The sequence below is a fragment of the Trachypithecus francoisi genome, unplaced genomic scaffold (assembly GCF_009764315.1).
Source record: "Trachypithecus francoisi isolate TF-2019V2 unplaced genomic scaffold, Tfra_2.0 Lachesis_group12, whole genome shotgun sequence".
NCBI classification, from domain to species: domain Eukaryota; kingdom Metazoa; phylum Chordata; class Mammalia; order Primates; family Cercopithecidae; genus Trachypithecus; species Trachypithecus francoisi.
In genome coordinates this window covers 107621889-107647642 of record NW_022681457.1, presented here as the reverse complement: position 1 = coordinate 107647642, position 25754 = coordinate 107621889, and the positions used below count along the sequence as shown (strand labels likewise).

The following is a 25754-nucleotide window of genomic DNA, read 5'->3' as shown; positions in this document are numbered from 1 at the left end:
GTGGTTATAAAGGTGCCAGACCCACCATTTGTGCCAGACCCACCTGTTTGTTCCCCTCTTGAGGAAGTCACGTGGGACAGAGGGGGCTGAGGCGGACCTAGACCCTCAGTCCACCTGCTGTGCGCCCCTCGGTCTCCATTGTCTTTTGAGCCCCTTATTCATTTTCTTGGTGGGCCAGACACACGGCATGTCCCTCTCCTGTCCCCATCCTCTGACCACAGTGCCCAGGCAGTTGGAAGTCCTGGCTTATCACTGAGGCTTTCAGAGAATGAAGAAAAACAACAGTACACAGAACCAAGAGAATGAGCCTCTGGGCTTTGGCAGAGAAACAAGAGCCTTGGTTAACTTTTGGTTTGGCCAGGTAGGTGTATCATAAATGGAGGCACCTGAGCAGAAAGGCACCAGTGCCACGGGGGCATCTCCTGCCTGGGAACTGCCCACTGCACTCCAGCCTGGGTGACAGAGCAAGACTCTGTCTCAAAAATAAATAAATAAATAAATAAAATAACATCCCCAGCCAGTAACACCCACTCCCTGTCTCCCCGGCCCTGCCCCCAGCTTCTGCCTGTGGCTGCATTTCAGCCGGGCATTCAGCAGAAGCTGTGGGACTGCATGACTGGGGCAGAGCCTCAGTGTGCTCATCTGTAAAATGGGAAGAGGGATGCCTGCCTCACAGTAGCAGGACCTCATAGTGCTGCTGTGAATGTTCAGCTAATGAGACAATGGGTGTAGAACGCCAGGCTCACAGTAGCTCTCAACAAATACCAGCATATGCATTCTCTCCAGCCTCAGTTTCTTCTTCATTCGTAGAAGGGGAACTCCAATAGTACCTGTGTCACAGAGTTGTCATGGAGATGCCTGTAGAGACAGGGTTTAGCCATGTTGCCCAGGCTGGTCTCAAACTTCTGGACTCAAGCAATCCACCTGCCTCAGCTTCCCAAAGTGCTAGGGTTACAGGCATGAGCCACCATGCCTGGCTCTGTGTATGGCTTTTCTGCATAAGAAAGTAGCAATAACAATGCATGCCACAGACATAATGCTTTTTTTTGAGACGGAGTCTCGCTCTTGTCACCTAGGCTGGAGTTCTATGTTGAGACCTTGGCTCACTGCAATCTCCACCTCCCAGGTTCAAGCGATTCTCCTGCCTCAGCCTCCTGAGTAGCTGGGATTACAGACACCCGCGACCACACCTGGCTAATTTTTTTGTAATTTTAGTAGAGACAGGGTTTCACCATGTTGGCCAGGCTGGTCTCTAACTCCTGACCTCAGGTAATCCACCCTCCTCGGCCTCCCAAAGTGCTGGGATTATAGGCATGAGCCACCGTGCCTGGCCATCATAATGCTTTATTTATTCTATCCTGTGCATCATGGCATGGTTCCCTCAGATTCCACTCAGAAATCAGGGTAATTCAACAAACTTGTATTAGCATCTTCTTTGGCAGTGGTTCTCACACTTGAGTGTGTATCAAAAGCATCTGGAGAGTGTGTTAAAACAGATTGCCGCTGGGCACTGTGACTTACGCCTGTAATGTCAGCACTTTGGGAGGCTAAGGCAGGAGGATCACTTGAGGCCAGGAGTTCGAGACCAGCCTGGGCAACATACTGAGACTCTCATCTCTATAAAAATTTTTTAAATTAGCCAGATGTGGTAGTGTGTGCCTGTAGTCCCAGCTACTAAGGAGGCTGAGGCAGGAGGATTACTTGAGCCCAGGAGTTCAAGTCTGCCGTGAGCTATGATTGTGCCTCTGTACTCCAGCAAGAACCCCTCTCTGAAAAACCAAAACAAACAAAAAACATGGCCGGGCGCGGTGGCTCAAGCCTGTAATCCCAGCACTTTGGGAGGCCAAGACGGACGGATCACAAGGTCAGGAGATCGAGACCATCCTGGCTAACACGGTGAAACCCCGTCTCTACTAAAAAATACAAAAAACTAGCTGGGCGAGGTGGCGGGTGCCTGTAGTCCCAGCTACTCGGGAGGCTGAGGCAGGAGAATGGCGTGAACCCGGGAGGCGGAACTTGCAGTGAGCTGAGATCTGACCACTGCACTCCAGCCTGGGTGACAGAGCAAGACTCCGTCTCAAAAAAACAAACAAACAAACAAAAAAACACCACACATTTCTGGGCCCCACTCCTAGAGTTTCCAACTCAGTAGGTCTGAGCAGAGCCCAAGAATCTGCATTTTTAACATTCCCCAGTGAGGCAGATGCTGCTGTTTCGAAGATCACACTTTGGGAAGCATTGGTCTTTAGGAAGTGCTGGATGCTGGGCACAGCAGGGTGGCACCAATGCAGAGAAAGAGGCAGTCATGATGTGGTAGGAATGGCACCAGGCTGGGCTGCAAGAGGACCCAGACCTGCCATTATCAGCCGGCACCCAGACACGTCACTTTGCCTCTCTGAACCTGTTTTCTCATCTGTAAAAGAATAACAATGGCTCACTCATAGGATGATTGTGAAAACAAAGGTTAATGGCCACACAGAGAAAGGTGACTAGCTTGTCATCTGCTGCAGGTATGTGAACGCCAACTCAGGCAACAGTGTCAGGATGGGAGAAGGTGCCAAGACCGAAATGTCACTGAGGATGACAGAAATTCTAAATGTCAAACTCCCATATGGAGGCGGGGAGAATAACCTGACGCTGAATGTGACTGAATGTGTTGATCAGACTTCCCGTGACTTTGAGCTGTAAATAAACATTTTTATATTTTCACCTTTTGCCGTTCATATGCACACAAGGCAAAAATTGGTATGCTTATTTTTTTTTCTTTTTCTTTTTTCTTTTTTTTTTTGAGACATAGTCTCGCTCTATCACCCAGGCTGGAGTGCAGTGGCACGATCTCGGCTCACTGCAAGCTCCGCCTCCCGGGTTCATGCCGTTCTCCTGCCTCAGCCTCCTGAGTGGCTGGGACTGCAGGTGCCTACCACAATGTCTGGCTAATTTTTTGTATTTTTAGTAGAGACGGGGTTTCATGGTGTTAGCCAGGATGGTCTCGATCTCCTGACCTCATGATCCGCCCGCCTCAGCCTCCCAAAGTGCTGGGATTACAGGCGTGAGCCACCGCGCCCAGACTTTTTTTTTCTTTTCTGTGGAGACAGGGTCTCGCTATTTTGCCCAGGCTGGTCGAAAGCAGTCCTCCCACCTCAGCCTCCCAAAATGCTGGGATTACAGGTGTGAGCCATCGTGCCTGGCCAGCACACTAACTTTTTAAAAAATCTACTACCACATGCCCCTTGCTTTTTCTTTTTTCTTATGAAGATGCTGATTTTGGTTCAAGTGTTTTTTTGATGGCCTGCCACTTTTCCAGACCTCAGCCATCATATCACACTCAAGAGTACAGGGTTTTACCTAGGATCAAGAGAGAGACAAACAGAGGCGTGGCGTGGTGGCTCATGTCTGCAATCCCAGCACTTTGGGAGGCCAAGATGGGAGGATCCCTTGAGCCCAGGAGTTGGAGACCAGCCTGGAGATAAGGAGACTCCATCTCTACAAGCAATAATTTTTTAAAAATTAGCCAGGGGTGATAGCATGTACCTGTGGTCCCAGCTACTCAGCTACTCAGGAGGCTGAGGTGGAAGGGTCACTTCAGCCTGGGAGGCTGAACTGCAGTGAGCTGTGATTGTGCCACTGCACTCTAGCCTGGATGAGAGAATGAGATCCCATCTCTTAAGAAAAGAGAGAGAGAGACATTCAAAGACAGAGGGTGTATTAGTTTCCTGTTTGTTAAAAGAAACACAAGACAAATTAAATTTAACAGTTTAGTGGAGCAAATAACAATTTGTGAATCAGGCAGCCCCCTCTACCCAAACCAGAATAGTTTCAGAAAGACTCAGGAGCTGCCACATGGTTGAACAATATTTATGAACAGAAAAAGGAAACTGACTCACAGAACACAGAAGCGAGGCTCAGAAACAGCTGGATTGACGACAGCTTGGCATCTGCCTCATTTGAACATGGTTTGAACAGTTGGCTGCCTGAGATCGGCCAAAACAGTAGTTGGTATAAAAGTAGGTCACGGGTTGTTTATACCTCCAGTTAGGTTATAGCTTACTATGTACAAAGAAACCTTTCAGCCGAACTTAAAATACACAAAGAGGCAGCTGTGGGGTAAACTTAATATAACACATTGCTGCTGTAACAAATCACCACAAACTTAGTGACTTCAAACAGCACAAATGTATTACCTTCCAGTTTGCAAGATCAGATGTCCAAAAAATGAATCTCACTTGGCTAAAATCAAGGTGTCGGCAGGGCTGCATTCCTTCTGGAGGCTCCAGAGGAGAACTCATTCCTTGCATCTTCTAGAGGGGCCCACATTCCTTGGCTTGTGGCCCCTTCCAGCAACAGCATCACTCTGATCTCTGCTGCCTATCACCACAGTTTCCCTGAATCAGACCCTCCTGCCTCCTTCTCATAAAGAACTTTGTTTTACCAGAAAGTGGTCCCAATCCAGACCCCAAGACAGGGTTCTTGGATTTTGCCCAAGAAAGAATTCAAGGTGATCCATAAAGTGAAAGCAAGTTTATTAAGAAAGCAAAGGAATAAAAGAATGGCTACTCCATAGGCAGGGCAGTCCCAAAGGCTGCTGGTTGCCCATTTTTATGGTTATTTCTTGATTATATGTTAAACAAGGGGTGGATTATTCATGAGTTTTTGGGGTAAAGGGTGGGCAATTCCCTGAACTGAGGGTTCCTCCCCCTTTTAGACCATATAGGGTAACTTCCAGGCATGCTAATGTATTACAATTAGTGTATAATGAGCAGTGAGGACAACCAGAGGTCACTCTTGTCATCATCTTGGTTTTGATGCGGTTTGACCGGCTTCTTTACTGCCAACTGTTTTATCAGCAAGGTCTTTATGACCTGTATCTTGTGGTCTTTATGACCTCCTATCATACTGTAACTTAGAATGCCTAACTTACTGGGAATACAGCCCAGCAGATCTCAGCCTTATTTTACGCAGCCCCTATTCAAGATGGAGTTGCTCTGGTTCAAATGCCTCTGACACTTGTGGTTACATTGGGCCCATCTGGCTAATCTAGCATAATCTCCCCATCTCAAGATCATTAACTTAATCACATTTGCAAGTCTCCTTTTCTGTGTAAGGCAACATATTCACAGGTTTGGGGGCCTAGTCATCTTTGTGGTCATCTTTGGGAGACCATTGTTCTGCCTACCACAGAGGGTTGATCTCATTTTAAGGAAGAAATCCCTTTTGGTTGGAGTGATAAAGGGAGGATTCATTGGCAGAGGACCCACTGAGATGGGCCTTCCGGGCTGGATTGGATTCTGCAAGAAGGATGTGGGAGGGGAGAGCCCTCCAAATGAGGGACAGGTGATACGCAAAGCCTGGGAGATGGGAAAGTAGGGGGCAGGTGCAGGGAACTGTGGGCCATTCAGTCTGACCATAGCACAGGGAGAGCAGCCCGGGGGACCACTAGGGGCCAGGCCAGGGCCTACCCCCACTCTCTTTACGAAGCAGAGATCCAATATGCCTAACCCTGAGTTTGGGAAAGTGACTTCACCTCTCCGTGCCTCAGCTTCCTCATCTGTAAAATGAACAGTACCCGCCTTACAGGCTGGTGGTGAGAACCGAATTAGTTAATGTGTGGAAAGAATGTGAACAGTGCCTGGAGCAGAGTAAATTGCCTGTAAGTAACTGCTTTCATTTAAGAATATGAAATTGATCCCAGCACTTTGGGAGGCCGAGGTGGGAGGATCACGAGGTCAGGAGATCAAGACCATCCTGGCTAACGTGGTAAAACCCCATCTCTACTAAAAATACAAAAATTAGCCGGGTGTGGTTGCGGGCACTTGTAGTCCCAGCTACTCGGGAGGCTAAGGCAGGAGAATGGCGTGAACCCAGGAGGCGGAGCTTGCAGTGAGCCGAGATGGAGCCACTGCACTCCAGCCTGGGCGACACAGCAAGACTCCGTCTCAAAAAAAAAAAAAAAAAGAATGTGAAATTGACTTCATGAGGGTAGAATGAGAGCCCAAGCCAAGGTGGGCAGGAGATGGAATGAAATCTCCTCTTCTGTCTACTTCAGACCTCTTAGGTTCTTCAAAGGTTATGTCAAATTCTATCTCCTGAAGGATCAACATCAGAATGTTAGTGATTGCCTTGTAAATCAATGAAAATGACCAAGACAAGTCTCAATCATTTTAGGAGGTTTATTTGCCAAAGTTAAGGACACGTGTATGGGAGGCAGGTCTTTGCCCTTCTCTAAAGATGATTTTGAGGCCTTGGATATTTAAAGGAGAAAAGGTGGATACTGGAAGAAGAGGAAGAAATGTTTTTAATGTGTGGGTGGATAAGAGACAAACAGTTGCATCCTTTTGAGTCTTTGATCAGCCTGTCACTGAAAACACAATTTTCTTGTGAGGCAACATAGAGGAATAGTCACTTATGTGTTCATCTAGCTCAGTGAATCTGCATTTTTACATAAGATAACATAAACATAGTGGAGAGGGAGCACTTAGATATGCATTTGTCTCAGGGGAGCAGAGGGATGACTTTGAGTTCTGTCCTTTGTCCTGTACCTGTAAAGATAAGCTATCAGCCAGGGGTGGTGGCTCACACCTGTAATCCCAACACTTTGGGAGGCCAAGGTGGGTGGATCACCTGAGGTCAGGAGTTTGAGACCAGCCTGACCAATATGGAACCCTATCTCTACTAAAAATACAAAAAATTAACTGGGCGTGGTGGCATGCACCTGTAATCCCAGCTACTTGGGAAGCTGAGACAGGGGAATTGCTTGAACCTGGGAGGTGGACGTTGCAGTGAGCTGAGATCGTGCCACTGCACTCCAGCCTGGGCGACAGAGTGAGACTCCATCTCAAAAAAAAAAAAAAAAAAAAAAGAGAAGAAAAACAAAGATGAGCTATAAATTTACATTGTTGCTAGGGAGAAATTCAGCAGAACTATTTTAGGGTAAAGATCTTTGGGGCCCACAAGGAATTTCCTTATGGGCCAATTGTGAGGGAAGTATGTAGATTTTTATCTTTATAGTTATTTTATTTATGAACCATGAGAGGCAGGTTTGAGGGACCCAGTTCCCAGGACTCTTCCCTTTGGTTTAGTGAGTTTGTGGTCCCAAGATTTTGTATTTTCCTTTCACAGTCTCTAAGTGGTAAGATTCATTTTCTTCTAGGCAATTTATGTCTTCTTCCTCCCTCCCTCCCTTCCTTCTTTCCTTCTTCTTTCTCTTTTTCTCTCCTTCTCCCCTTCTTCCCCTCCCACTCCTTCTTTCTTCCGGTATACTGTATTAGCTATCTATGCTGTGTAACAAATTGTCCCAAAACTTAGTGGCTCAAAATGATAACATTTATTATATCCTAATTTCTGCACGTCAGCAATCCAGTATGGCTTAGCTGGCTTCTCTGCTCCAAGGTTTCTCATAATCAAGGTATTGGTAGAGCCATAGTCATGCTAAGGCTCGACCAGGGAAGGTGCCACTTCCAAGCGCACTCATATGGCTGTTGGTAGGATTCAGGGCCTTGTAGGGTGTTGGAACCTCAGTTCCTCCATGGCTGTTGGCTGGAAGCCTCCCTCAGTTTCCTGACATGTTGGCCTCTCCATGCCACAAAATGGCAGCTTGCTTCATCAAGGTGAGCAAGCTAAGAAGGCAAGAGACAGGCAGAGAGAGAGACAGAGAGAGAGAATTCTATTGTAACCTTATGACAGAAGTGATATTCCAGCACTCTTACCATTTTCCATTGGTTAGAAGGAAGTCAGTAGGTCCAGCCCATACTCAAGGGGAGAGAATTACATAAGGGCATGAACAGCAGAGATGGGAATTATTGGGGACCATCTGAAAAATACTTTTCCTGTATTTTCCTAATTCTTTATAATGAATACATATAACTCTTAATATAAAGACAAATATTCAATACAAAGATAAAAATAGAAAATGTAATCCCAGGCCAGGTACTGTGACTCATGCCTGTAATCCCAGCACTTTGGGAGGCCAAGGTGGTGGATCACTTGAGTCTAGGGGTTCAAGACAGGCATGAGCCACAGTGCCTGGCCTATTTTTTTTTTTTTTTTTTTTTTATGACAGGTTCTCACTCTGTTGCCCAGGATGGAGTGCAGATGTTGTGGAGTGCAGAATCATGGCTCACTGCATCCTTGACCTCCTGGACTCAAGTGATCGTCCTTCTTCAGCATTTTGAGTATCCATGACTACAGGCACAAGCCACCATGCCCGCTAATTATTTTATTTTTTGTAGAGACAGGATCTCCCTATGTTGCCCAGGCTGGTCTCAAACTCCTGGGTGCAAACAATCCTCCTGCCTTGGCCTCCCAAAGAGCTGAGATTATAGTTATGAGCCACCATGCTTGGCCAAATACTTTTAAAAGTATAGGCCAGGCACATAAAAGTTTAGGCCAGGCACAGTGGCTCATTTGGAAGCCACTTTGGAAGACTGAGGCAGAAGGATCGCTTGAGGTCAGGAGTTTGAGACCAGCCTGGGTAACATAGCAAGACTCTGTATCTACAAAAAACTTTGAAAAGTAGCTGGGTGTGGTGGCATTCACCTGTAGTCCCTGCCACTTGGGAGGCTGAGACAGGAGGACCACTTGAGCACAGGAGGTCAAAGCTGCAGTGAGCTGTGATCACATCACTGTACTCTACCCTGGGTGACAGAGGGAGACCCAGTCTCAAAGAAAAAATAAATAAATACGTTTAAAAAATCTAGAGTTAAACAATATCTTAATTCCCCTTTTAATCAGGGACCTCAAAATACTTCACCTCTCTCATCCTCCTGCCAAATTATGCTCTGCCTTTTTTATCCCACAGTTTTTATGACTTTTTTGTATACAATGTTGGTTTAGATTTACTAAAATATTTACCATTTTATTTGTTCACCATTCTTTCTTGCACTTCAGACCGTTCTTACGACATCAGATGCCTCCTTCCTAAACTATGCCTTTAGAAATCGCCTTGGTGAAAGTCGGATTTTAAAATATCCGTTTTTGTTCATCCGAAAATATCTTTATTAAGATATTTTTTGGACAAGTGCACAATTCAAGGTTAACAGTTACAATTGACCCTTGAATAACATTGCGGATAGGACTGCTGACCCCCAATGGAGTTGAAAATCTGCATATAACTTTGACTCTCCAAAAATTAACTACTAATAGACTACTGTTGGTGGGAGGCTTACCAGTAACAAACAGGTGATTGACAGATATTTTGTATGTTACATGTATTATACACTGTGGTCTTACCACAAAGTAAGTGAAAGAAAAGAAAATCATAAGGAAGAGAAAAGATATTTACTGTTTATTATGTGGAAGTGGATCATCATAAGGGTCTTCAGCCTCGTCTTCATGTTGAGTAGGCTGAGGGGGAAGAGGGGTTGGTCTTGCTGTCTCCGGGGTGGCAGAGGAGGAAGGAAATCAGAGTAGAAGTGGACCCACACAGTTCAAACCTGTGCTGTTCAAGGGTGAACTATTTCCCAAAATACTATAAAGAGATGACACAACTGTTTTTTGGATATCACTGTTGTTGACAAGTCTGCTTCCAATCGAATTGTTATCTCCTCCTAGATAATCTGACTTTCCTTTCTGAATGCCTTTAAGATCCTCTCTTCGTCTTTGATATTCTTCACTTTGACTACTGTGTACGTGCATGTGCGTGTGTTTATGTGCATGTGGAGAAGGCTAATCCTTGGAGATCTACCTTATTTCTCATGAGCTCAGTAATGCTTTAAAACATATATTTTATCCACGATCCTGTTGCTTCTTAAGAGGAAGGTCCTTCAGAGTACCTGGTCTGCCACAATTCCAGAAGCAGAAGTCTATGATGCTTTGTACGTGCACAATCCTGCGTATGCACAGTGGCGTGGTGGAAACCTCTGGGTGCACACACCCCTCCATGCCTACATCCGTGTGTGGGAGCCCTTAGTGTGCACATCCCTCTGCTAGTTTTCTAGCTGAAATGCAAATCCTTCAGGTCAGGGGATTCGCTTTCTGTCACTCTCATTCCCTCCTGACAACCTTACAGTACTTACTCCCCACGGTCAGAGTAAGCACTGGCTGCTATCTGGTTTTTATACCTACTGGGAAAAGGAGTGTTAGTCAGGGTTCTCCAGAGGGACAGAATAATACAGTGTGTGTGTGTGTGTGTGTGTGTGTGTGTGTGTGTGTGTGTGTGTGTGTGTGTGAGAGAGAGAGAGAGAGAGAGAGAGTTTATTAGGGAGAACTGGCTCATACGATCACAAGGCAAAGTCCCACGATCTACAAGCTGGGGAAGAGAGAAGCTGGCAGTGATTCAGTCTGAATTTGAAAGCCTCAAACCAAGGAAGCTGACAATGCAGCCCTCAGTCTGTGGCCAAAGGCTCCAGAGCCCCTGGCAAGCCACTGGTGCAAGTGCCAGAGTCCAAAGGCCAATGAACCTGGAGTCTAGTGTCTAAGGGCAGGAGGAGCGGGAGGAAGCATCCAGCACGGGAGAAAGAAGGCAGCCAGAAGCCCCAGCGAGAAAGCTGATCCCACCTCTTCCACCTGCTTTTGTTGTAGCCATGCTGGCACTGAGGGTGGGTCTTCCTCTCCCTGTCCACTGATTCAAATGCCAACCTCCTCCAGCAACACCCTCACAGATATACCCAGAAACAATACTTTGCATCCTTCAGTCCAGTCAAGCGGACACCTAATATTAACCATCACAAGGAGAAATGCTGGGAGAGCCGTGGCTGGCCCAGCCCCTCCTCACTGCATCCTCTGCTTCCCCATCTGTCTTATCCACAGCTCTGCCCCTGAGGACTGCACGTCCTTCAGCGTCAACGCCTCTCCAGGGGTGATCGTGGATATTGCCCACAGCCCTCCAGCCAAGAAGAAGTCCACAGCTTCCTCCACATGGTCCCTGGACCCTGGGGTAGAGGTGACCCTGACGATGAAAGCGGCCAGTGGCAGCACAGGCGACCAGAAGGTGAGTGTCATAGCTGTGGGGTGGCAGTGTGGATGGATTTCAGCAAGGCAGCCACTCGCACTCTGTCCTGCCGTAATCCACAGCACCAACCTGGCAGAGCCTCTTTCCCCGTGGAAAAGCTTGTGATGGCTTCTTCCAGCCATAGTGTCCACAGGAACAATAATGTATGGCTGCCGGGGGTTCGTGGAGGTCAGGGTTTAGATTAAACTCTATTCAGCAAAACTTTCGTCAGTATCTAGCACGTGCCAGACACTGCTAGACACTGCCAGGCACTGGGAATCCAGAAATGAATAAGACAGCTGAGGGTGCAGTCCTCATGGGCTCATATAATCTATGAGTGGTGGCATCAGAGAATCTACTGGTAAACAAACAATTGCAAATGATGCTAAGTTCTATGGAGGCCACAGACAGGTAGCCCCATGGAACGCTGGTCCATGCTCCTGAATCGGTTTCCTGTGTCTGGTATAGAAAATCACCATGGTGGCCGGGCACAGTGGCTCATACCTGCAATCCCAGCACTTTGGGAGGCCGAGACAGGTGGATCACCTGAGGTCAGGAGTTTGAGACCAGCCTGGCCAACCTGGTGAAGCCTCATCTCTACTAAAAATACAAAAATTAGCTGGGCATAGTGGCGAGTGCCTGTAATCCCAGCTACTTGGGAGGCTGAGGCAGGAGAATCGCTTGAACCCGGGATGGGGAGGTTGCAGTGAGCCAAGATCGCGCCACTTCACTCCAGCCTGGGTGAAAGAGCGAAACTCCATCTCAAAAAAAAGAAAAGAAAGAAAATCACCATGGTTTGCTTAAAACAACAGAAATGTATCCTGTCACTGTTCTGGGGTTCAGAAGTCTGAGGTCAAGGTGCCAGCAGGGCCAGATTTTTCTGGAGGCTCCAGGAGAGAGTAATTGTTTGCCTCTTCCAGCTCCTGGGGGCTGTCTGACTTGTGGCTGTATCATTCCAGTCTACTTCCATGGTCACACTGCCTTTGCCCCTTCTCTGTGGAATCCCCCTCTGTCTCTCTCATAAGGGCACTTGCCATGGGATTTAGGGCCCAACTGGAGAGTCCAGGGTGATCTCCTTATCTCTAGATCCCCCCCCTTTTTTTTTTCTTTTTTTTTTATTGAGACAGAGTCTTGCTGTGTTGCCCAGGCTGGAGTGCAGGGGCGCAATCTCGGCTCCTGGGTTCAAACAATTCTCCTGCCTCAGCCTCCAAAGTACCTGGGACTATAGGCACCCGTCACCACACCCAGCTAATTTTTGTATTTTTTTTTTAGTAGAGACAGGGTTTCACCATGTTGGTCAGGCTGGTCTCAAACTCCTGACCTCAAGTGATCCGCTCACCTTGGCCTCCCAAAGTGCTGGGATTACAGGCATGAGCCACCGCCTCTGTTCTCAAGATCCTTAACTTACAACTGCAAAGACTTTTTTTCCAAATGAAATCACATCCACAAGTTCCAGGGATTAGGATATGGATGTATCTTTTTGGGGGACCACCATTCCACCTACCACACCCCCTTTGCCTGTAGATGGGCTCAACAGGACCCTCTGGGGTTCTCACAAATCTCTGAGCCAACAGCCACTTGTTCCCAGCAGAACCAGCCAAGCAGGCTTCTCCCTGGGGGAACACAGAGCTTGACTATCCAGGCAGGCGGGGGAGGGGGTGGTCAAGGAAGGCTTCCTGAAAGAAGCAGCAAGCTGAAGGATGACACGAACTACCCACCTCAGAGCAGGAGACAGGAGAGAGCTTGATGCAGAGGGGCAGCCTGTGTGCACTCTCTGGATGAGAAAAGGGTGAGACATGTTGGGGAAACTGAGGAAGTTCTATATGGCAAGAAAGGAAGACGGAGAGGGAGGTGAGGAGGGAGTCAGTTTGAAGAGTTTGGTATCAGGGACCTCATTTTTTGTGAACAACAGGAAGCCAACAAAAAGTTTTCAGCCAGTGGATAGCAAGACAGCATTTGTAATTTAGAAAGATGCCACTGACTGCGGCCTAGCAAGTAGACAGGAACTAGGGAGTGGATGGGAGGCAGGGATACCTGACAGAAGGCTGACACCATGGTCCAGGCAGAGGCAGTGATGGCCGTGGCATTTTCCTGGATTTCACTGTCTACAGGGCAGATCTGAACACCTCAGTGTGTCCCCTCAGGAGCTCCTCTTCCTCTGGTGGCAGCTCTTTGGCTCTGCTTTGGGAAACTTCCCACCGCCATTTTGCTTGGATGTGTCAACCCACATGCTCCACTGTCCTCTGGTCAATCTGAGGTGTTCTCCTAGGATTTCTGAACCTTGGGCACAGGGGATTGGTGTTTTTTCACTTCTTCCTGAAGAGACCTCCACCCACTCAAAGCTCCTGCTCCCCAGATCCCCCAGGACCCGGCCTTTCCAGGGTCTGGTTCTTCAGGTCTTTCCTTGATCCCTTCTGCTTGCCAGAGTCAGTTCTGTGGCTTATGATCAGCTCTCTCCTTCTAGTGCTTCTTCTGCCCCATCTCCAGCTGCTGGGCCCCTACTCCCTTTCCAAGATCTACCTCAAAGCGCACTCCTTCACAAACCACCCTGCCAGGCAGAGTGTCTCCATTGCTGGGCCTCCATAGGATGCTCTTCTGTAGCACCAGTCATTCAAGCTTTTTGCTTTCCCTCCATTCCCATTGGATGGGGCCACTCCTTACAGGCTATGGCCCATCTTTGTCTCCCCAGTGCCCTACCCTGAGCTGGCACATAGCAGGGGTCCAGTGGGTGTTTGTTGAATGACTAAGAGAAGTCATTAGTGATCTGCTCTCCCATAGGTTCAGATTTCATACCATGGACCCAAGACTCCACCAGTCAAAGCTCTACTCTATCTCACCGGTGTGGGTAAGTGACAACCAGGATCCTAGATTGCCGTCTCATCCCCTTCCCACCTCCTAATCCCTGCAGGATGTCTCTGTAGGAGAAACTACATCTGGAGCTTATTTTAGACTGAGCAGAGAAAAAGCACGGTTTCCAGCCAGTCAGACATCTGGGAGTTCAGAAATATTCCATCCCTAGTCAGTGAACCACAAAGAAATACAACGTGGGAGTGGTGATGTGGGGAACTTTAATTACATCTTAACATTTTACTTCTCAAGGTAGGAAATAGGTACATGGATTTTCAATATATGCATCTCCATTCCTTTTTTTTTTGAGACAGAGTCTTACTCTGTCACCCAGGCTGGAGTGCAGTGGTGCAATCTCGGCTCACTGCAACTTGCCCCTCCTGGGTTCAAGCGATCCTCCCGCCTCAACGTCCCTAGTAGCTGGGACTACAGGTGCACAACACCATGCCCGACTAATTTTTGTGTTTTCAGTAGTAATGGGGTTTCACCATGTTGGCCAGGATGGTCTCAAACTCCTGACCTCAGGTGATCTGTCCTCCTTGCTCTCCCAAAGTGCTGAGATTACAGGCGTGAACCACTGAGCCCAGCCCTCTATTCCTTTTTGATATCTCAAATATCTGTAACAAAAAGTAGATGATGACACTGTCTTATACAATAATCTAGACAGTGTTCCTCAAATTCCATTATTTATATCTCATCTTCACCATTTCTGCCATATCAATGATCCACCTGTACTCATATTTATGTAATGTTCTTCTTTAAATAAAATCCATTCTTTAACTTGACCTCATTTTGAACAATAATATCATGATTAGTATCATTATGAGTATTAAATATGTAAGTAACAGCCAGACATGGTGGCTCACACCTGCAATCCCAGCACTTTGGAAGGCGGAGGCGGGAGGATCGCTTGAGCCCAGGAGTTTGAGACCAGCCTGGGCAACATAGTGAGATCCTGTCTCTACAAAAAATTTTAGAAAATTAGCTGAGCATGGTGGCATGTGCCTGTAGTACCAGCTACCAGCAATGTGTGAGGATTGCTTGAGCCTAGAAGGTCAAGACTGCAGTGAGCCATGATTGTGCCACTGCACTCCAGCCTGGGTGACAAGAGTGAGACCCAGTTTCAAAAACTAAATATATATATATATACACACACATATATGTATAAAATATAGCATATAGAATCTTTAGGTTTCACTTCATTAATGCATTTCATTCATTAATACATATTTAAATAATACTAATACAGCACTTACTCAATTGCCAGGCATTGTGCTAAGACTTTACATTTAATCCTTACAGCAGTCCAGTGAAATTGGTATTATTACTATCCCATTTTACAGATGAGGAAACTGAGGCACAGAGTTAAACAGACTTGTCCAAGGTCACCCAATTAGTTAGTAAAGGTGTCGGGAAGTCCAGACCACAAAAGGACAGTGCTTCCCTGGCCCTAAGACGTGGCTAGGAATATGTTTAGAAGGTCATCTGGGTCGGTCTCACGTGGGACAAGGGTCACCATATCATGCTGTGGGGCACACAGATCTATTTTATTGGAATGACCTTGCGGTCATATATTCGGATGAAGGAGGAAGGATTTACAAACAAATGTTTGCTTTCTCAGCCAAGCCATTTGGACAGAGTGGGGGCATGTTCAGGGTTGCAATTTGTCCCCAGATAGAGTTACAACACATGTCATGAAGAGCCGGTGGGGCTGGTGTCACCACTGGGTCCCCCATCCCAAGGTCACTGAAGGCTGGGGCCACAGTCTTTTGAGAGCCTGGCAGGGTGTGCCTGCAGAGGTTTCACATCGAACCTCTCTTTGCGGTGGCTGGGAATTCCTTCCAAAATCCCTGGGGGTGGCCAGACGCGCAGGGTCTGGTGGACACCACAGTTGTGGCCCCACTGAAGGGGAACAGGTATGGTCAGAGGCCCCAACTCTGCTGTCCGAACTGTAGCCAGACTTACTGGGGGCCATGCGGGAGGGATGCTTTGAACCTGTGTCTCCTCTGAAGGACAGGAAGAGGGGCTCCCGCTATGGGTGCACACAGTCCCCTGGGGAAAGGACCTGCCCACTGGGGGCCAGGCTGGGTGCCCCAACCCCGGACCCTCACCAACCCTCTCCTCTTACTTGGTGGAATTTCAGAAATCTCCCTGTGCGCAGACATCACCCGCACCGGCAAAGTGAAGCCAACCAGAGCTGTGGAAGACAAGGTACCGCTCACCCAAACGCTCCTTTACTAGTTCTACTGGATTCTCCCCGGGCGCCCCCTTGTGGTGATGGGGTAAATGCTGGTCTGTCTCACGCATCCCATGTTAACTGTTAAAATTAAAAAGGCGGAGGGAAGAAAATTAGCATCCCCATTAATATTTTGGTTTATGTATTTCCCATCTATTTTACAAAATCTGATTTTCACCAATTGTGGGTTCAGAAAATGTGTTATCCTACAAACTAGAAACACTACTGAGTCACCCAGTTAACACACAGCAGAGAGGAAATTCGTGGGCAAGTCTCCATTCTGGCTCAAAAACTCCCTATTCCATGTTCTATGACTGATGGGAGAGATTTCTGCAGAGCTGCCTACATGGGGCAATAACAGAGAAAGGAAGAAATGGCGGGGGAGAGGTGGGAAGGAGCCAGGTGGGGAGAGGGAAGGTGTGTTGTGGAAAGACAAGATGGGGGTATGTGCAGAAGGGACAGGAGAATGCTGTCTTAAACCAGAGTCTTCAGGTAAACCTGAAACCCCAGAGCTGCCTGCACCATTTGATGCTGGTGTGCACTGGGGGCTGTGACCAGTAAAAAGATGAAGATCCTTTGTGGGGTCAGCAAGAATGGGAAGAAAAATTACAACTCTGGGAGTAGAACCTGTCCCTGCATCCGTCCCGAAATGCAGTCATTTCCCACGGGCAAACGCTCTCCCGTGAAGGGAGGCGCCATCGCTATTAGATCCCTATAGGGTGGGGCTGCTTAATGGGCTTTAATCTTTGGACAGATATTAACTGGCTTCTAAGAATAGTACCACACTTTGCTGAATGAGTAATTAAGAGTTCACATAATAGTAACTATTTAGATTACAATCTTGACATACATATTTAGCTGCATTTGGTTTGTCAAGCTCAACATTTTATTTATTTATTTATTTATTTATTTTTGACATGGAGTCACGCTCTGTCTCCCAGGCTGGACTGCAGTGGCACAATCTTGGTTCACTGCGACTTCCGCCTCCCGGGTTCAAGCAATTCTCCTACCTCAGCTTCCCAAGTAGCTGAGATTATAAGTGCGTGCCTCCACGCCCAGCTAATTTTCGTATTTTTAGTAGAGACAGGGTTTCACCATGTTGGCCAGGCTGGTCTTGAACTCCTGACCTCAGGTGATCTGCCTGCCTTGGCCTCCCAAAGTGCTGGGATTACAGGTGTGAGCCACCCCGCCTGGCTAACATGTCTTGAAAGCTATTAAAATTCATGTGACTGTCTTGGCCTCCTTTTTTTAAATGGATGAATTGTGTTTTGGGTGAATTTAGTTGTGACTTTTGCAGTAAAAGGCAAAAATCCACTCTTGAGATCAAAGAATTAATTGATATGGGAGCAAGATGTATAAACTGCACTGGGCTAAAGAGGTGATGGGGGCCGGGCGCGGTGGCTCACGCCTGTAATCCCAGCACTTTGGGAGGCCGAGGTGGGTGGATCATGAGGTCAAGAGATTGAGACCATCCTGGCCAACATGGTGAAACCCTGTCTTTACTAAAAATACAAAAATTAGTCGGGCATGGTGGCATGCGCCTGTAGTCCCGGCTACTCAGGAGGCTGAGGCAAGAGAATCGCTTGAACCCGGGAGGTGAAGGTTGCAGTGAGCTGAGATCATACCACTGCACTCCAGCTTGGCGACGGAGTGAGACTCCGTCTCAAAAAAAAAAAAGAGGTGGTGAGAAGTTGCTATGCCTCTTGCGAGAGTTGGAGGGCTCTACGCTAGTTTCTAAGCATGACTATTCTCTGCTGGTGTCCAGAGGACCTGGACCTGGGGCCCTTGTGGACAGGGTGCCATCCTGCTGGTGAACTGTGACAGAGACAATCCTGAATCTTCTGCCATGGACTGTGAGGATGACGAAGTGCTTGACAGCAAAGGTAAAGAGCATTTGCTAGCTAACGGGAAGGGCTTTTTACAAAGCCCTTTTGCCCATGAGGCCTGAACCTGGTGATGGCCCTCTGAAATAAGGGTTATTGAAAGCGTGTTCTTGTTGGCACATCCGTTTTATAGGTGAAGCAATGGGCAAAGGTCCTTGCGGGGGGCAAGTGACCTCTCCAAGCTCACACAGCGGTCAGGGAAGAGCTGAGGCCAGTTCTGTCTCCTGATGCCTCCTACTGGCCCCAGTTTCCATGCCTCACCCCACTGCCCAACCTAAACCCTCTTAGGTCAAACCTGGAGCCTGAAATCATTCGAAAGGAAAGCTTCTCATTCCCAGATTCACATCAGAGCAGCCCCTGAGACCTCTGCCATAGGCCGGGCACCACTCTGAGCACTTTGGAATGATTAACTCGTTTGATCTTCCCACACAAAGCTTTATAGATGGGAAAACCAAGGCACTGGGGAACTTAAGCAATTTGCCCAAGGTCACAGCACTGATATGCAGCAGACTTGGGGTTTGAACACCAGACGTCCCAACACCGGAGCGGGTTTAGGGGCATGAGGATGGTGGGGGATGCAGGACCTCTGCAGGCAAACCTCTGGGCTGCTGAGGGTGGATCTGGGGTTGAAGTGAGGATACAGTATCCACCTGTGCTAGAGGAAGGTGCTGAGGGGCTCGGGCTGGCAGGCCTTCCTGGGGAGCTCTTAGAAAAACATAGAAATGGATGTATTTTCAAGTTGCATATAGTTGGCCTGGCCTGATGCCAGGGGATAGTCTCTGTACAGTACCTGGCATGCAGTAATAATCACAACAGCTACCCTTTGTGGGCACTCCTGGGGTGCCAGGAGCTGGTATAAGCACTGTGTATCACCTCACTTTATCTTCACGACAGCTCTGTGCTGGGTACAACTCTTGCCCCTGTCTTAGTGATGAGGAAACAGAGGCAGAGAGAGCTGAAATCACTTTCCTACGCCCACACAGATCCCAGATTCAAACCAAATTGACCCCAAAGCCTTTAAGCCCTTGGCTATCAGTCAGTCCCCTCGGAAGGCATCTCTTGACTCTCCCCACCCTCTACCCCTTCTTGGCTATTGCTCAAGCTGGTTCACAAACTTCACTTCTCCCTCAGGACCAGCACAGAAACCTTTCACTCGTTCATTGCACAAATCTCAGCTGAGCTCCTGCCACGTGCTGGTCACTGTTCTAGGGAGTTCTCGGCTTTCTAGGTTCAAGATTCAGGGAACATTGCAAGGAACAAAATATTAATAAATGTAGTCCCCGCTTTGCTGAGGTTACATCCTCAGCTCATCCTAATGGGAGGAGACCAAAACCTTAATGAGTTCTCATTCCAAAATGAAAACCATCATTAAAATACTCAAAATAGCATAAAGAAAAGAAAACCAGGCAACATGGTAAAGGGAGGTCTCGGGGAGCGGTGGGGTGCGAGGCTCCACCAGGAGGTGGCTATGGGAAACCAGCAGTGGTCTCAGGGGCCTGTGACTCAGGCAATGCCCTTCTCATCCCAGACCTGAAGGACATGTCCCCGATGACCCTGAGCACGAAGACCCCCCCGGACTTCTTCACTAAGCATGCACTGGTGCTCCACGTGGCCAGGTCTGAGATGGATAAAGTGAGGGTCTTTCAGGCCACACGTAAGTCATCCCCATCTGTGTTCCCTCCCTGCCCTGGCCAATGGGGCACAACTCCGTCACACAGCTGTGTGGCAGATAAATCCTGAGCACCTACTATGTGCTGAGTTCTAAGAACAGCAGACACAGCAGTAGGCAAGACAGACATCTCATCTATTACCTTCTAGATGGAGGACAGGGACAAAATGACTCGTTATTGCTCCCTGCTTCTCTCTCTCTCTCTCTCTCTCACACACACACACACACATGCATACACACACCACTCCTGGTTATAGACTTTGAGTGCAAGCTGATGGCATGTGGCATGTGATCATTTGTTCTGCAACATCCTGCTAATCAGAGACGTCAGGAACTTCTCGGTGGCCCACGAGCACCTGTAACTAAGTAGGTGCCAGGCTTGGTCCTAGGCATGAGGCACAGAGCCATGACTGTGACTAAGTCCCTGCCTTCACGTTGCTTTCATCTTAGTGGCTGGGAGAACTATAGGTAAAATAATTACATAAAACACCTAGTGTGTCCAACGCTGTGACATGCTATGTAGAAGAATGCGGCAGGGAAGGAGACGTGGAGTGAGGAGTGGAAGTGGGGATGTGTGGAGAGAGGGTGGCCAGGGAAGGTGTCCCCCATGAGGTGCCATTTGAGCAGAGGGAGGTACAGAAACAGCCAGGCAGACACCTAGGGGAAGGGTGTTCTAGGCAGAGGGAACAGCAAGTGCGTGGACCCTGCCTGAGGTGAGATCGTGCCTGTGGTTTGGAGGAATGCAGGGAGGCCAGTGCAGCTGGGGTGGAATGTGCAAGGGTTAAAGTGGTGGATGAGGGTGGAAGAGACAGGGCAGAGGGGAAGGGTGAGGTCAGGTAGGCGTATATTGACTTTGGCTTCTGGATGGAAGGAGATGGAGAAGGCCATGGGAGGGGTTTTTTTGCAGGGCCTGACAATCATTCTGATCCTGATCATTCTGTCTCATCTAGTCCATGCTTTTTTTTTTTTTTTTTTTTTTTTTTTTTTTTTTTTTAGAGAGTCTCACTCTGTTGCCCAGGCTAGAATGCAGTGGTGCTATCTTGGCTCACTGCAGCCTCCACCTCCTGGGTTCCAGCAATTCTCCTGCCTCGGCCTCCCCAGTAGCTGAGGTTACAAGCATGTGCCACCACATCCAGCTAATTTTTGTATTTTTAGTAGAGACGGGATTTCACCAGGCTGGCCAGACTGGTCTTGAACTCCTGACCTCAAATGATCCACTTGCCTCAGCCTCCCCAAGCACTAGGATTATAGGCACCACACCCAGACTCTGTTTCTTTTTCTTTTTTCTTTTTTTTTTTTTTGAGACAGAGTCTCTCTCTGTCGCCAGGCTGGAATACAGTGGCGCTATCTCGACTCACTGCAACCTCCACCTCCCAGGTTCAAGCAATTCTCCTGCCTCAGCCTCCGAGTAGCTGGGATTACAGGCTTGCATCACCACTTCCAGCTAATTTTTGTATTTTTAGTAGAGACGGGATTTCACCAGGCTGGCCAGACTGGTCTTGAACTCCTGACCTCAAATGATCCACTTGCCTCAGCCTCCCCAAGCACTAGGATTATAGGCACCACACCCAGACTCTGTTTCTTTTTCTTTTTTCTTTTTTTTTTTTTTTGAGACAGAGTCTCTCTCTGTCGCCAGGCTGGAATACAGTGGCGCTATCTCGACTCACTGCAACCTCCACCTCCCAGGTTCAAGCAATTCTCCTGCCTCAGCCTCCCGAGTAGCTGGGATTACAGGCTTGCATCACCACTTCCAGCTAATTTTTGTATTTTTAGTAGAGACAGGGTTTCACCATGTTGGCCAGGCTGGTCTCGATCTCCTGACCTTGTGATCCTCCTGCCTCGGCCTCCCAAAGTACTGGGATTACAGGCATGAACAACCGCACCCGGCCTGTTTCATTCTTAAAGTGATTAAACTGACATTGATTTGCTGACAGGTTGACTAATTGCCTCCACCCAGGCATCACCTCCTCCAGGAAGTCCTCAGGGATTTCCTCTATCACAGCTGTCTGCTATTTTTATGATCTCTGCTCCTCCCTACTCACCCATAAGAACTGTGCACTCTCTGGGGGTAAGGATAGGAGGACAGTGACTCTGTCTCCCTGGTCCCCTGTTGTGTCCTTGTCCCCTGCTGACATCTGGCTAGAGCAGATGCTCAGGAATTAGTGAAGGAATGGTGTATACTGGACTTCCTGTAAAGTTTGGAATGGCTCAGGCATCCCTGACACACCCTTCCGGGACTTCAGCCAGGGAGCAGTGTCCCAGCTGAGACTTTGGTCCTTTTCTCCTAAGGGGACTGACCAGATTTGGCTGCAAGGGGTTCTCTGATGGTGGCACGTGGTGACCGTGGGAAAGGCTTCTGGGGAGCACCGGGGAGAGGAGGAAAGGTCTTCAGAAGTGGGGACGCAGACCCGAGTCTCCCCTGCCTCTCTCCTAGGGGGCAGACTGTCCTCCAGGTGCAGGGTAGTCCTGGGTCCCAAGCAGCCCTCTCACTACCTGATGGTCCCAGGCGGAAAACACAACATGGACTTCTACGTGGAGGCCCTTGCTTTCCCGGACACCAACTTCCCAGGGCTCATTACCCTCACCGTCTCCATGTTGGACACGTCCAGCCTGGTAGGCCGAGAAGGCAGCCCTGCATAGGGGGCCTGGACTTCCGGGCAGTGGTGTGGCTGGGGAAGAGGGTACAGAGCGCAGCTGGGCAGGGGGACTCCAAACAACTACCAGAAGTGGTAGGTGCTGGGCCCTGGTGGCGGTGACAGCCCCTGCCTCCCCACCCCGCACCCCCTGCAGGAGCTCCCCGCGGCCGTGGTGTTCCAAGACAGCGTGGTCTTCCGCGTGGCGCCCTGGATCATGACCCCTAACACCCAGCCCCCGCAGGAGGTGTACGTGTGCAGGTGAGAGGCCCGGGGGTGCTGGAGTGGGCCCAGACACCTCGGGAGGAGCCCTGGGCCAGCAACAAAGAGCCTGGGTTCCATCCGCAGCACTCACCGTGTGATGGGAAAACAGTTGCGCCTCCCTGCCCACTTGAGAGCTTGCCGCTTCTTGGGGGCTCTAAAAAGGCAGGGAGGTTCCTCACTGTTGTTGTCACTGCCTTAGTCCTGCCTTGATGCAGCTAAGGCTACGTTAGCTCCCAGGGGCCTGTAGAGTGTGGCCCATGGACCTTGTGCACCAGAAACTCCTGGAAACTCATTTAAAGTGCACCTTTCTGGACTGGGCACAGTGGCTCATGCCTGTAACCCCAGCAATTTGGGAGGCCAAGGCAGGTGGATCACTTGAGGTCAGAAGTTTGAGACCAGCCTAGCCAACATAGTGAAACCCTGTCTCTACTAAAAAATACAACTGGTCGGGCATGGTGGCACATGCCTGTAATCCCAGCTACTCAGGAGGCCAAGGCACGAGAATTGCTGGAACCCTGGAAGCGGAGGTTGCGGTGAACTGAAATTGCACCACTGCACTCCAGCCTGGGCAACAGAGCGAGACTCCATCTCAGAAATGAAATAACCAGCCTGGCCAACATGGTGAAACCTCGTCTCTACTAAAAATACAAAAAAATTAGCTGGGTGTGGTGGCAGGCACCTGTAATCCCAGCTACTCGGGAGGCTGAAGCAGGAGAATCACTTGAACCCAGGAGGCCGAAGTCGCAGTGAGCCAAGATCACACCATTGCACTCTAGTCTGGGTGACAGAGCAAGACTCTGTCTCGAGAAAAATAAAACTAATAAAAATAAAAAATTAAATTAAATTAAATTAAAATTAAATAAAATGCACCTTTCTGGCTGCCTGTGAGCTGCTGGGTCTTATCCCTGGGGAAGGGCCAATCTGCGTTTTGGGGAGGTCCAGGCAATCTTCCTGCAGTCTGAGAGCTCCTGACAAGTGTGCTGAGGTCTCAGAAGACCCTCTCCTCCCCTCTTCTGATTGCTTCAGGGGCAGAAGAGTAGGAGGGTAACCTGGTGGACAGGACACAGACCGGAATCCAGTGAGGACTGTATTCCAGTCCCAGCACTGTTCCAGGTGGTGTGACCTCGAACTGTGAACTCATATTCTGTCTTCTCCCAGATTGACATGGTTTGACTCTGTGTCCCCACCCAAATCTCATTTTGAATTGTACTCCCATAATTCCCACGTGTTCTGGGAGGGACCTGGTGGGAGATAATTTGAATCATGGAGGTGGTTCCATCCATACTGTTCTCATGGTAGTAAATAAGTTTCATGAGATCTGATGGTTTTATCAGGGGTTTCCGCTTTTGCATCTTCCTCATTTTCTCTTGCCACCACCATGTAAAAAGTGCCTTTCACCTCCCGCCATGATGTCTCCAGCCACATGGGAGTGTAAGTCCAATTAAACCTCTTTTCCTTCCTAGTCTCAGGTATGTTTTTATCAGCGGTGTGAAAATGGACTAATACAGTAAATTGCTACCAGTAGAGGGGGGCCTTTCTGAAAAGATACCCAAAATGTGGAAGCAACTTTGGAACTGGGTAACAGACAGAGGTTGGAACAGTTTGGAGGGCTCAGAAGAAGACAGGAAAATGTGGGAAAGTTTGGAACTTTCTAAAGACTTGTTGAATGGCTTTGACAAAAATACTAATGATATGAACGATGAAATCCAGACTGAGATGGTCTCAGATGGAGATGAGGAACTTGTTGGGAACTGGAGCAAAGGTGACTCTTGTTATGTTTTGCAAAGAGACTAGTGGCATTTTGTTCCTGCCCTAGAGATTTGTGGAACTTTGAACTTGAGAGAGATGATTTAGGGTATCTGGCAGAAGAAATTTCTAAGCAGCAAGCCATTCAAGATGTGACTTGGGTGCTGTTAAAGGCATCCAGTTTTAAAAGGGAAGCAAAGCATAAAGTTCAGAAAAGTTGCAGCCTGACAATGCAATAGAAAAGAAAATCTCATTTTCTGAGGATAAATTCAAGCCAACTGCAGAAATTTGCATAAGTAACAAGGAGCTTAATGTTAAGCCCCAAGGCAATGGGGAAAATGTCTCTAGGGCATGTCAGAGGTCTTCACAGCAGCGCCTCCCATCACAGGCCCAGAGGCCTAAGAGAAAATGGTTTTATGGGCCAGGCACAGGGTCCCCATGCTATGTGCAGCCTAGGGACTTGGTGCTTTGCATCCCAGCTGCTCTAGCCATGACTAAAAGGGGCCAACATAGAGCTCAGGCCGTGGCTTCAGAGGGTGCAAGCCCCAAGCCTTGGCAGCTTCCACATGGTGTTGAGCCTGCAAGTGCACAGAAGTCAAGAATTGGGGTTTGGAAACCTCTGCTTTGATTTCTGAAGATGTATGGAAATGCCTGGATGCCCTGGCAGAAGTTTGCTGCAGGGGTGGGGTTCTCATGGAGAACCTCTGCTATGGCAATGCAGAAGGGAAATGTTGGGTTGGAGTCCCCACACAGAGTCCCTGCTGGGATACCACGTAATGGAGCTGTGAGAAGAGGGCCACTATCCTCAAGACCCCAGAAGGGTAGATCCACTGACAGCATGCACCATGTGGCTAGAAAAGTCACAGACACTCAACACTAGCCTGTGAAACCAGCCTCCCAGGAGGGAGGTTATACCCTGCAAAGCCACAGGAGCAGAGCTGTCCAAGACCATGAGAACCCACCTCTTGTGTCAGCATGAACTTGATGTGAGACCTGGAGTCAAAGATCATTTTAGAGCTTTAAAATTTGGCTGCCCTGCTGGATTTTGGACTTGCATTGGCCCTGTAACCCCCTTGTTGTGATCAATTTCTCCCATTTGGAATGGCTGTATTTACCCAACACCTGTATCCCCATTGTATCTAGGAAGTAACTAGCTTGCTTTTGATTTTATAGCTCATAGATGGAAGGGACTTGCTCTGTCTCAGATGAGACTTTGGATTGTGAACTTTTGGGTTAATGCTGAAATGAGTTAAGACTCTGGGGGACTGTTGGGAAGGCATGATTGGTTTTGAAATGTGAGAACATGATATTTGGAGGGGGCAGGGGCAGGATGATATGGTTTGGCTCTGTGTCCCCACCCAAATCTCATCTTGAAATGTACTCCCATAATTCCCACGTGTTGTGGGAGGGACCCAGTGGGAGATAATTTGAATCATGGAGGCAGTTTCTCCCATACTGTTCTCATGATAATGAATAAGTCTCATGAGATCTGATGGTTTTATCAGGGGTTTCTGCTTTTGCTTCTTCCTCATTTTCTCTTGCCACCACCATG

General features: G+C 48.4%; 1 protein-coding gene across 3 annotated transcripts in view; it reads left to right on the top strand.

Moving 5' to 3' along the window:
- The window catches only part of PADI4 (peptidyl arginine deiminase 4), a 49445-nt gene that overhangs the window by 5600 nt on the left and 18091 nt on the right, over positions 1–25754 (top strand). For 2 of the 3 annotated variants that reach the window (XR_004441072.1, XM_033228115.1), the window contains exons 2-8: positions 10744–10924; positions 13703–13769; positions 15915–15982; positions 17773–17890; positions 19419–19544; positions 21994–22172; positions 22350–22453. Coding sequence is in view for 2 of the 3 variants with exons in the window: in XM_033228115.1 (XP_033084006.1) it covers positions 10744–10924; positions 13703–13769; positions 15915–15982; positions 17773–17890; positions 19419–19544; positions 21994–22172; positions 22350–22453 (843 nt within the window). In the remaining variant the exon portion in view is untranslated. The remainder of the gene's footprint in view (positions 1–10743; positions 10925–13702; positions 13770–15914; positions 15983–17772; positions 17891–19418; positions 19545–21993; positions 22173–22349; positions 22454–25754) is intronic. The other variant, XM_033228116.1, reaches the window with a different exon arrangement.